Source organism: Plectropomus leopardus, chromosome 11 (genome assembly GCF_008729295.1).
Source record: "Plectropomus leopardus isolate mb chromosome 11, YSFRI_Pleo_2.0, whole genome shotgun sequence".
NCBI classification, from domain to species: Eukaryota; Metazoa; Chordata; class Actinopteri; order Perciformes; family Serranidae; genus Plectropomus; species Plectropomus leopardus.
The window spans coordinates 28,035,692-28,046,958 of record NC_056473.1 but is presented as its reverse complement, the minus strand read 5'-3'; the positions used below and the strand labels follow the sequence as shown (position 1 = coordinate 28,046,958).

Genomic DNA, 11,267 nt, shown 5'->3' with positions numbered 1-11,267 from the left:
TCTTCCCCTCATCTCATTCATCCACTTTCTGAATCATTTACCCTCTCTGTGTGTAAAAATGCTGTGTTTGTATATTTACACAACATCAGTTAATTAGCACGTGTACAACTTTTTATTTCTTAAATGCGCGCCGCAAATCATCTGTCTTTGCTGTCTTTGGGAGACTTTTTTTGGCACCTGAAGGAATGCTCTGAGTGACTAACCTGTAGGTAATTACTGCAGCAGTTACTTATTCCACCGAGACAAGAGGAGAAAGACGAAGAGAGCCCCGAGTTTGGATAAAGCTTGTGTTGTTTTAATTAACTTTTACCAACCCCCCATCACGTGTGCTTCGCTTCACATCTCTAAGCGCCTTGTGCAGGTTGTGCTCGTTAACACACGTACTATACAGCAATACGATTGGTCCCGTATATTACTAAAATCGATTGCATACCATTGACCTCACCCATTCTACTAAGATGACCCTTGCACCTTTGTTTTTGTTTTTTCCCCCTGCTCTTTAAAATCTCTTGTGTCAGACAAAAGCTGCCAGTGGTGGTGGAGCTATTAAGCAAATACTCTCATTAGTACACAAAACATAATGAATATGTAAATGATGTGTGTAATTTATGCATGGGCTGAGAGACTTGTTCTCTTTTCAGCCCTCCATTGTATTCACTCTATTTATATCCCCTTTCCTTAAAACTTCACACTCTTACGCCAATTTTCCTCATTTCTTAGACCACATCCTGTGAATGAATCCTTAGGGGACTTCTCAGGGCCCCACTATTGTCTCTTTTATTTTGAGTTTTTTTTTTTTTGTTTTGTTTTTTTTTTTACACATTTCTCCTTGCCTTTAACCATGGTTTGTAGTTTCTAATAGTCTCTCAGAGTCTCTCTGTTCTTCTCTGTGTTTGCTTCGTTCTGCTCACAGCCTGTCCTCTCCAAAAACAAACCCTGCAGTGACGCATTAAACCAACAACTGAGTGTTTGAACAAGGTCTTTCTTCCAGGAATATGAATACTGAATAATCTATCCACTAAATCACATCCACCACTACACTGTGTTTTACGCTGTGTTTTCTCTTTGTCCCTCCGTGACTGTGTTGATCCTAATGTGTGGTCCAAACTGTGTGGTAAATTGAAGCGTGTCCGGATAGACGGTGAGTAGCCTTGCTCCCGTCTAGGATAAACACCTATAATACTCTGGCTCCCTTGGCAATCACCATAGCAACAAACCATGGTACCCACGTGAGTTGCATAATAAGATGTTCTCCAAGACCAAGGACCATAAAGCGGCGACAAACTAGACACCCGCGGCAATGAATGTGAATCAGAAAATAACCGTTGAAATGTCAAACTTCACCTCTGACTGCTTCCAGATCAATCTTTTCTATTTATCAATAGGGTTGCATCACACAACACACACACTCAGACACTCATGCACCTTCTCGCCGTCTCTCCAGACCTTAACAGGTGCTGATGAGCTGCAGTCAATGATTGTAATGAGCTATCGATCACCGTGGGAAAACAGAGGGACAGAGAGGGGTGAGGGAGGTAGGGGGAACCAGAGGACACACGCACACATAAACAGAGGGAGGTGGACTGCCGGGGAAAAAAAAAAAAACTTCAAATGAACTAAATGGAGACAAGCTACCTAAGACAGGGTATCAATACTTGCTTTAATCAAGTCCTTATCTCCTATTGTTTTGCTTAAAATAGAATATATGGGAAAGAGCTTTCTGCTAACACAGGTCGAAGGGAAGTGTTCAACTCCGAGCAGCTTCTGGACGGGCTGATCTGCTCAAGATGACCATGCAGACACGCTTGTCATGACCGAGTCCAGATGCCAGTGAATGGCACTGACGCAGTATCTCTATTTTCCTCTCTTTTTGTGCTGTGTGCATGGAGTGGAGGCAGACAGCTTTAGGGAAGGGGGAGGTGCGTTGTGTGTGTGTGTGTGTCGTGTGTGTTGGCTGGCGTTTCAGATAATGAAATGCAGCAGGGAACAAAGAGCTGGGGGCCCCTATTCTCTGTGCTGCAGCTTCATTTTCACTCCCGTCAGTCTATGATTCTTCCATACCCTCTTTCTTGTGTGCGTGTATGTGTGTGTGTGTTTATGTTTGTAGGAGCGGGTTTGTTGTGTGCACCACTGTCCCCTCCTCCTCCTGTTAGTATTCTGCATGGCAGATCCCCCTAATGTAATAACTGTGTCTGCATGTCTAATTTACAGCAGGAGAGAGTAAATAGCCTGTGGTTAATTACAGTACGTGTGTGTGTGTGTATGTGTGTGTGTGTCTATGCAAGTGTCTACATGCGCGTGGGTGTGTCAGAATGATTTATGAGTTGCAAATAGCTACACCAGTGGCCCGTTTCTCCTCACTTAGTTTTTAATCTGTCTTTTCATTAATTTTCCTGGAGACGTTATTATGGTTTTATAACAGTGTGCACGAGGATGCACATGTGAGTGCACGTATGTGTTAATGAGACAAAGGTGTGGACATTTTGCAAGGATCGAGGCTACCTGAGCATCTGAGCTGCGCTTGCCCTCTTTAGACTTCTCCATCTCCCTTCCTTCCTTTCCCTTTTTCTCTTTTCCGGTGCTTCATTCACCCTCTTCATTGAGAGCCACAATGAACACAGATCTTTATTGACAGTACACGGCAGAACATGGAAACAGCAGGTCAATCCGTTTAGCCCAAGGGCCGATACACCAATTCACCAATTTGTCAGTGTTAGTTTGAGAGAGAAAAGCAGCTAATCTCTCCTCTCTGCTCTCTATTGATCACACACTTAGACTCCACTTCTCTGTCTAAACACTATTGATTCTCTCTCTCTCTCAATCTCTTTCTCTCTCTCCCTCTCTTTCTGTCTTGCTCTCGCCACATACCACAGCTCTCAACACATCTCCCCTCCATATACTCTAACTTCTTCTCATATAAAAGCCTGAATAATTGAGACTGTATGCCCTTGTACATGAATCAGCCTGAGTCACATTTGAAATGAATACTCAAGAGCATTTTTAGCATGAACCAAATGAGTAATTTCAGTCATACAGTGTTATAAATGGACCTTATCAACAATGCAAAGCATCTTTGAGTTTGGTCCACAAGTGTCACATATTATTGTTCCCTGCTGCGTACATTCAAAAGCTTATGCATGGTCTAATTAAAAAAATCAATTACTTAGCAACCCCTCTACAGCTTGAATACAGACCATGATTAAAAATTCACTGCTGGGTACATTGTCTCCTGGCTTTGTTTTCCAGTCTCACATCACAGGGAGCACTTGAAAAGGACCACATTCCTGTCAAGATGAAGGCTACACAAAAATTAAAGAATCTTGTCAGCCCCCCCTCCTCATTTTTACATCAAATCAAATTGAACCAAAGATTTCTATTTGATTGGATTTAGCTTGTGAGGACCCTTGTCATGACACATTTTAGTTCAGACGTACTATTTGGCAGAGGAGTGATTACACTGGAGAGGAGAGGATGAAACAGACAGAGAGCGAGAGAGAGAGACAGAGAGCGAGAGAGAGAGACTTGTGGCAAAAAGAGAAATTCATGCAGTATTTATCATATCTATACCCCTCTACCTTAATATCGTATTAATGAAATGTAAACAGGGAATCCCAACTGTTTCTCAGTCAACAGCCAGCAGACACCCATAGGTTTCTCCGTCCTCCATGCATAGCTCTTATTTCTTAGACTTGTACACCCCCTACTGGTGGAATTAACCTATCGCAAACTTTTAGCTCTGCAGGTTACAAAACACAAACACATGGCTTGTGTAACTCAGCATCAGCTGTTTGGTAACATCAGCTGCTGAGGGTTCAGGACGTGGAGTGCGTTGTGTACTGAAAGCTCGACTTTAAGCCATGCACTAGACTTATTAGTATTATTCACAGCAGTTTTACAGTATTTAAGAGCTATAATTTATCGTCACCTTACACTTGAAGATGCCTCCTTCAGCAGCTGCTGGTACCGAGGATGGGAAAGTCTTGGTGAGGAAGATATTGAGGGAAGTGTTGGTGGGTCGAGAGGATCCAGAGGGGTTTTTCGCGATGTGTGTGTCCGTTTTGGGGCACCAGGAGACCCGATCACAGTTCATGTCCCTCATCCAGCCACTTTCCTCGGCCAACAGCACCCTGCACTCCGCCCTCACCTCCATCTACAAGGAATATTTCTCACAGGTAAGTGTGTTTGTGGCAGCACATTTCAATAAATGTGGTACAACGTCGTTCAGAAATGCCAATGAAATGATTTAAACAAAAGAAAACAAACGTAAAAATACAATTATACACTTCAAGAATTAGCTAACGTTTAGGTTATACCGCACTTTATTTGTATATCGGATACTATCAAGTGTGTTTGAAACTTAAATGAAAACTAAAAGGAGGCAGAACAAAAGTATTTATGTATATAACGTCCGTCTGTTGTGTTTTACTTACCCATTTTAACTGCTTTCTTGTTCACTGCTGTTGGAAAAAGACTCCCAATTTTGTCAACATTGTGAGTGAAATCGCCATGGCTAACGTGTTAGCAAACAACGAATGTTAGCTTTGAAGTTAACTAAGTTAGCGTAAGTCGACGTCAGCAACAAAAGAGGAATATTGGTACATTTGAGTGCCACTTTCGGTGACATTTTAGCATTTTGTTTGTTTCCCATTTCCTGAGAGTAACACCTGACTCTTAGCAGGCTAAATTTGCAAATATCTCCATCAGTCTCCTCTTAACTGTAACTACTTTGCTCCCCGCCCGTGAGGTAACCGATGACAGGTAAAGCTAGTTGGTGCTAGCTGGTTAGCTCCATAGACCGTAGCAGCTGCCTAAATTACAGTGGTAGAAGAAGTAGTCAGATCCGTTACTATAGTAATAGCACTAATGTCTCCCTGTAAAAATACTCAGTCACAAGAAAATGTCCCACATCGATAGTGGTATAAGTAAGTACAATCAGGAAAGTGTACTTAAAGTATAAGAAGTATCCAATGCAGAAAAAATAAATACATAAAAAACAAAACAAAAAACAAAAAAACCCACACGTACACAAATCACACACTAAAACCTCATAATTATATTTTTTTTAAAAAGGAGAAAACACCCATATTTTTAAATAAGATGGGAAAACAGACCAGCCCTGTCAAAATTAAAAGATAAAAATAAAATAAAATAAAACCCCAAAATAATCTTAAAAAGCGAGAAAAAAAAACATTTAAATTATAAACAAAATAGAAAAAACAAAAACCTCAAAATTAAAAAAAAAAAGAGTTTGCAATTGCTTATCTGTGAATAAATTGATTGATAAACCAAGTAAATGTTGCAGCTGTGCGTGTATCAGCTGTTTGGTAGTTTAATTCATATCAAAACATCACACTTTATATGCCATGTTTTGTAATGCAAAAATCATAGTTTGTAAAGTAACGACAGCTATCAGATAAATGATGTAGTAGTTTAAAAAGAACAATGTTTCCCTCTGAAATGTAATTGGGTAAGAGTATAAAGTAAAAATAAAACACTCAAGTACATGTATCTTGAATTCATGCTAAAGTACAGTACTTGAGTAAATGTACTTTGTTATATTCCACCTCTGCCAAATAGTGGCAATTTTTTTTTTCCTTCACAGACCTATTACAACATACCTGTACAATAAGTTAGGTTTAAAATGCTCAGCAAAAAGTTGAAACATACCAGAATCTCCTAATAAGAGGATTAATTATTTCTGATGAAGCAAAGAAAAAACTATTGTGAGCAGCAAAATTTCCTCTGGGGAGGTCTTATCAGCTTGAATAGTAAAAACACCTTTGTAGCTTTGCGTGTGGTGCATTAAGAAATTTCAAATGACACTGTTAACAGTAACCTTTTAAGTCCATTATAAAAAAGATAAATACAATCACAGTTATTTGTCACATGTGCAATCATATTCATTACCACATGTAGAAAATTCTCAGGTGCCATATCTAACTTAATCACCATAAGCAGTTATTATAACAGCGATAATAATGGATTGTCCTCATTAAATTGTAGACTGAGGATGATGAACTGGAACTTGCATTGGCGCTCTCTCTACTGGAAATGAAGGATCACAACAGTCAGGAGTCCCGACCACAGCAACCTGGAGACAGACTGAATCAAAGACGCTTTGTTCAACTGACCTCTGTATCTACACCTCAGGCCAGCAGCCTCAGGAAAGAAAACACCAACTCAGCACAGAGTGGACCCTGGGTAAAGATGAGCCCACCACATACAACCAAAGAAACTGAGCTTCAGAAAAGTACACATGTTGAAACACCAGGGACAAAGAATGTGTGTGTCTCTACACCATCTGGCTCATTTTCCAAGCAAGACACAGTCGAAAAACATGACCAAATGATAGACGAGGGAGATTTAAATCAGTCAGATAAACCAAAACGCTCTAAGAACAGGCGACAGCGGCGTAAAGGCACTGGTCAGCATGTTGTAGGTTTGCCCGTCTCTCCATCAGCAACACCACCGGTACTGCTGTGGTTCAGGAGGGATTTGCGACTCGGGGACAACCCTGCTCTCATCGGCTCATTGGAGGTTGGTGCACCAGTCATCCCTGTCTTCATCTGGAGCCCTGAAGAGGAGGAGGGACCTGGAGTCACAGTGGCTATGGGGGGAGCGTGTAAGTTTTTAAAAAGCAGTCTTAGTTACAGTGCAAGCAGGGGTCAACAGATTATCGGCCTGGTGGGTTATTGGGACCGATATTTAACATTTTGCCAATTATCTGTATCTTTGTTTTATGGTAATGATGGCTGATAAAATGAGTTAATTAAAAACTGCAAAAAAAAAGTGTCAGCATGGGAAGAACATTTACTTTGTAAAACCTCGGGGAGCTATTTTTATTCATTCCTTTTTTACTTCAATATTTCACTGACATTTATGAAAACAGTTGCAAGGAACTTGCTGTACGTGATGCTGAAAGTTTCGATAAAACATTTGCTGATGGCGTTTAAATTCTAAATTTTCACAAAAATATTTGCATTTTATTGTAAATGCAAATTGGTACCAAATATCGGTTATCCGTCTCATTATATACTGATAATCGGTATTGACCCTGAATAACCAGTATCTGTCGACCCCTACTTCTTTTATTGTAAATTCTGCATTTATTCAGTTGTTAGCCGTCGGCACAAACGTCAGTAAACTCAAACTTCATAGTGACTAAAGATTAATGGTATTTTCTACTTCTCTTCTGCTGTAATAGCTTCCATAAATATTACTTAACACTTAAAGCTTTGCTAATGTTAGTGTTTTCATTTTTGCACGAGTGAAATTGCTCCCTGCACATTTCTTGGGATAACTTTCCATTATTTATCATAAAGGCATTTAAACAAAGATTTGTGTTGGAGTTTGTTATATTCCAAATTCCAGATATTGACAGAAAGATTTTCATTTTTATTGTAAATGCATGTAAGTTAAAATATCGGTGAACGGTCTCATTAACTACTAATAATCGGTATCGGCCCTGAAAAACTAATATCAGTTCACCCCTAGTGCATTGCATCATTACCCTTAGCTTAACTTATTTCACAGCACAAAACCCTATTTATTTGTACAGTTGTTGTCCAAACACATCTTTTCTTTCCTTTTTTTAAACAGGTAAATACTGGCTTCATCAAGCCTTGTCTTGTTTCTCGTCATCTCTGGAGCGCATTGGCAGCCATCTTGTCTACCTCAAGGCAAACGGAGCTTCTCTGCGTACCCTAAAGGAGCTAGTAAAGGAGACAGGGGCTAGAACAGTCCTGACTAACGCTCTCTATGAGCCCTGGCTGAAGGAGAGGGATGATGTGGTGGTGTCAGCCCTTCAGAAAGATGGTGTTGAATGCAGGGTGTTCCACTCTTACTGTCTCAGAGACCCTTACTCTGTCAGCACGGAGGGTGTGGGACTCAGAGGTTAGTCACAGCCGAAAGAGTGTTGTGCCCTGAGCTTGCTTGAATATTTGAGTCAAATACTAACGCTTACAAGCTGACTGATAAGATGAAAAAATATTACAATGACCTGTGTTTTCGTCTCCTGATTTAGGAATAGGTTCAGTGTCCCACTTCATGAGCTGCTGCAGACAGAACCCAGGGTCTGCATCAGGGGTCCCCCTCGAACCTCCTGTATCTCTCCCAACACCTGCCCACTGGCCTCAGGGTGTCTCTTTGGACACATTAGACCTGGCACGCATGCCCCGCAGAAAGGATGGAACAACGGTCAGTATTCACAGCAGAGCTAAGCTGTAACACCCAAAATACAATCAAGATTACATCACAAAGTCCTCAATATCCTCTATTGTTCATTTTGGCATTCAGATCGACTGGGCAGCAAACATCCGAAAATCCTGGGATTTCAGTGAAGAAGGAGCTTGTGCCCGGCTAGAAGCCTTCCTGAATGATGGTAAGACACTTCACGTGCACATCGTCAACATACATTAGGTGTGTTTCCATTGCAGGAACTTGGGGTAAAACCGAGGAGGGAATAACCTCGTAGTCTGTCCTCTTAGTCTTTGTGTCCCCATTGCAGTGTCTGTCCCTAGAAGGACCCACTTGACTTTGGAGTTTAAATAATCCTTCTTCGTCTTCTGTTGGGTTTAAATAATGGCGCTTGCTTTGTCGATGACTTCTTCTGCCTTCAGTTATACCCAATCAGCACTGAGAAAACCCCAAGCCCCACCCAACAGTTTTTAAGAGCTGCATTGAAGTACCTACCCTGAGTCAGGGACTTGTTTCGCCCCCGTAAAAGTTCTCGAGTTCCTGCAGTGGAAATGTGCACAATGTGTTTTGAGGACTGTCAAAAGGTGTGACCTTGAATCATGCTTCTCCCACATGTTCCAGGTGTGTATAGATATGAAAAAGAATCAGGCAGGGCAGACGCCCCCAATACCAGCTGTCTGTCTCCCTACCTTCACTTTGGGCAGATCAGCCCACGCTGGTTATTGTGGGATGCGAAAGGGGCACGCTGTCGATCCCCAAAGTTCCAGCGCAAACTGGCGTGGAGAGATTTGGCTTACTGGCAGCTGATGTTGTTTCCTGACCTCCCCTGGGAGTCCCTTAGACCTCCATACAAGGTAGAAACTACAGACCTCTTGAAAACACACTGACATATCAGTGTTGCTCACAAATGCAAACAAAGAAATGTGTGAAGTTGACTTCACTTTCTTCATCAGCAGTTAAAATCCTTAATCACACAATGAAAAGCTACCTTTATTTAAAGCATTACTCATCCAGTGGTATTTGCAGGCTCTGCGGTGGAGCAGTAATCGCCACCACCTGAAGGCCTGGCAGAGAGGCAGAACTGGCTACCCTCTGGTGGATGCAGCAATGAGGCAGCTGTGGCTGACAGGCTGGATGAACAACTACATGAGACATGTGGTGGCGTCTTTTCTCATAGCATATCTCTACCTGCCCTGGCAAGAAGGCTATCGCTGGTTCCAGGTGAGACATGAATGCACGAAGGCACAAAACACATTTGAAAAATATAAAGCAGCAACCACACAGCATAATAGTAAATACTTCTTGCTGACTGTATCCAAACATTTACATGTGTTTAGGACACCCTAGTGGATGCAGATGTTGCCATCGATGCAATGATGTGGCAGAATGGAGGCATGTCTGGTCTGGATCACTGGAACTTTGTCATGCATCCAGTCGATGCAGCACTGACCTGCGACCCCTGCGGCAGCTATGTTAGGAAATGGTGTCCAGAACTTGCAGATCTGCCCGATGAGCTTATTCATAAACCCTGGAAATGTCCTGCATCCATGCTGCGACGCGCTGGTAAGGAAGTTACCAGAAGGTTCTGATTGAGTGTTAAGTTCTTAATATTTTTTACTTAAAATAATTTGCTCAGTCCAAAGAAATACGTCTTTGTTTTGAAACATTTCCTCGAGTATGCAGTTCCAAATCATAACAAACAAATCTCATTTCCTTGCTACCTTCACTGTTTAGGCGTGGTGTTGGGCCAGACGTATCCTGAGAGAATAGTTACAGACCTGGAGGAGCGGAGGAGTCGATCTCTGCAAGATGTCGCTCATGTGCGGAAAGAGTTTGGACAGTATGTGGACAAGCGCACGGGCTGCGACTTGGTGCCTCTGCCCCCACGCCTGCTCTCTGAGACCCTGGGCTTATCACACAGGGATGGCGGTGTGGTGACAGAAGGGAAGCAGTTCCTGTTGCCCGTGATCACCCGCATGGAATTTAAACACCAGCTTGAAGATCCAGATGCAGATGCGGCCTCGAATCCCTACAATGCTGTCCTAAAAGGATACGTGAGCCGCAAGAGGGATGAGACCATTGCCTTCCTTAATGAGAGAGACTTTACTGCCAGCGTGATGTACGAAGGAGTTCAGAGAAAGGAGCGGCTGGAGAGCGATTATCGCAGAATGGAGGGACTTCCTCGGCCTCCTGCCCCTCGGGGCAGGGCCAGACGAACTCCGACAGCCAAGGACAGGTTTTCTGTAGTACCTGGTGGGGCGGTCGCCTCACTCAGGTGACCCAGAGATCTGTAAGTTTACAGGTTCAAAATGCCAGACAGTTACTAGCTGTAAAATGCACAAGTGAAAAATGTTACAGAACAAGTGCTAAGACGAGGCAAAAACAAAATCTAAACTCGACCCAAATACATGTGGATGGAGGGAGGACATTGTGATGTGGTTGAGACGAATTTCGCAGCAGGGTTGCAAAATCCTAATATTATGTACATTAAGTATTCTGTGTAACCTCAGGTGTTAAATCAGCCTAGATGAAAAATATTGGTTCAGATCAGACAAAATACTTGATTTCAGTGCAGCTTTAAGGCCCAGTCTGTATTTTTGAAAACGCTAATCTGAGGAATTCATATAAAGTTTTTTAGCCTTAGTTTGTAGACTTAGTGATGTAAACAACATCAGGAACAATTGGCTGTTTGTGTGTTTCAAAATCATCATTCAAGTCAGAGGTGGTATCAGGCTCCAACACATTTTGTATTTTGATTCAAGGGCTACCTTGTGTTTTTACACTTGTATAGAGGATTTTACCTTAGGTTGGCAATATGTGAATATAGCTATGGATTGATAGTTTTTAACTGATTCAAATATCTAAATATGTAAATAGTGTGTGTGTGTGTGTAGTTGGTTTAACTGAAACTGTTTTTAAGTTATGTAAATGTCTTAATTTGCAAAAAACATTTATCTAACATGATGCACTGACATCATGTTGAGTATATTACCCATTTATTACCAAAGATCTTTGTAGTCGAGAGTGAAACTACATGACATGAGGTAATTTTTAAAGTACGGTCCACTTTT

At 41.8% G+C, this 11,267-nt stretch overlaps 1 protein-coding gene across 1 annotated transcript; it reads left to right on the top strand.

The window, feature by feature from the left end:
* The first annotated feature begins 3,827 nt into the window (after positions 1–3,827).
* On the top strand, positions 3,828–11,255 carry si:ch1073-390k14.1 (deoxyribodipyrimidine photo-lyase). Its single transcript, XM_042496748.1, has 9 exons — positions 3,828–4,172; positions 6,004–6,622; positions 7,600–7,893; positions 8,024–8,196; positions 8,296–8,380; positions 8,818–9,050; positions 9,223–9,417; positions 9,534–9,759; positions 9,931–11,255. The coding sequence occupies exons 1-9, from the start codon at positions 3,939–3,941 to the stop codon at positions 10,473–10,475; spliced, it is 2,604 nt and encodes an 867-aa protein (XP_042352682.1). The 5' UTR covers positions 3,828–3,938; the 3' UTR covers positions 10,476–11,255.
* Positions 11,256–11,267: the final 12 nt, after the last annotated feature.

Bases quoted from the DNA above. Each gene is read 5' to 3' on its own strand.
- si:ch1073-390k14.1 (XM_042496748.1), top strand. From the start codon at position 3,939: ATGCCTCCTTCAGCAGCTGCTGGTACCGAGGATGGGAAAGTCTTGGTG. The intron at 6,623-7,599 runs GTAAGTTTTTAA...TTTTTTAAACAG, and splicing joins AGTGGCTATGGGGGGAGCGT to GTAAATACTGGCTTCATCAA. The intron at 9,418-9,533 runs GTGAGACATGAA...ACATGTGTTTAG, and splicing joins AAGGCTATCGCTGGTTCCAG to GACACCCTAGTGGATGCAGA.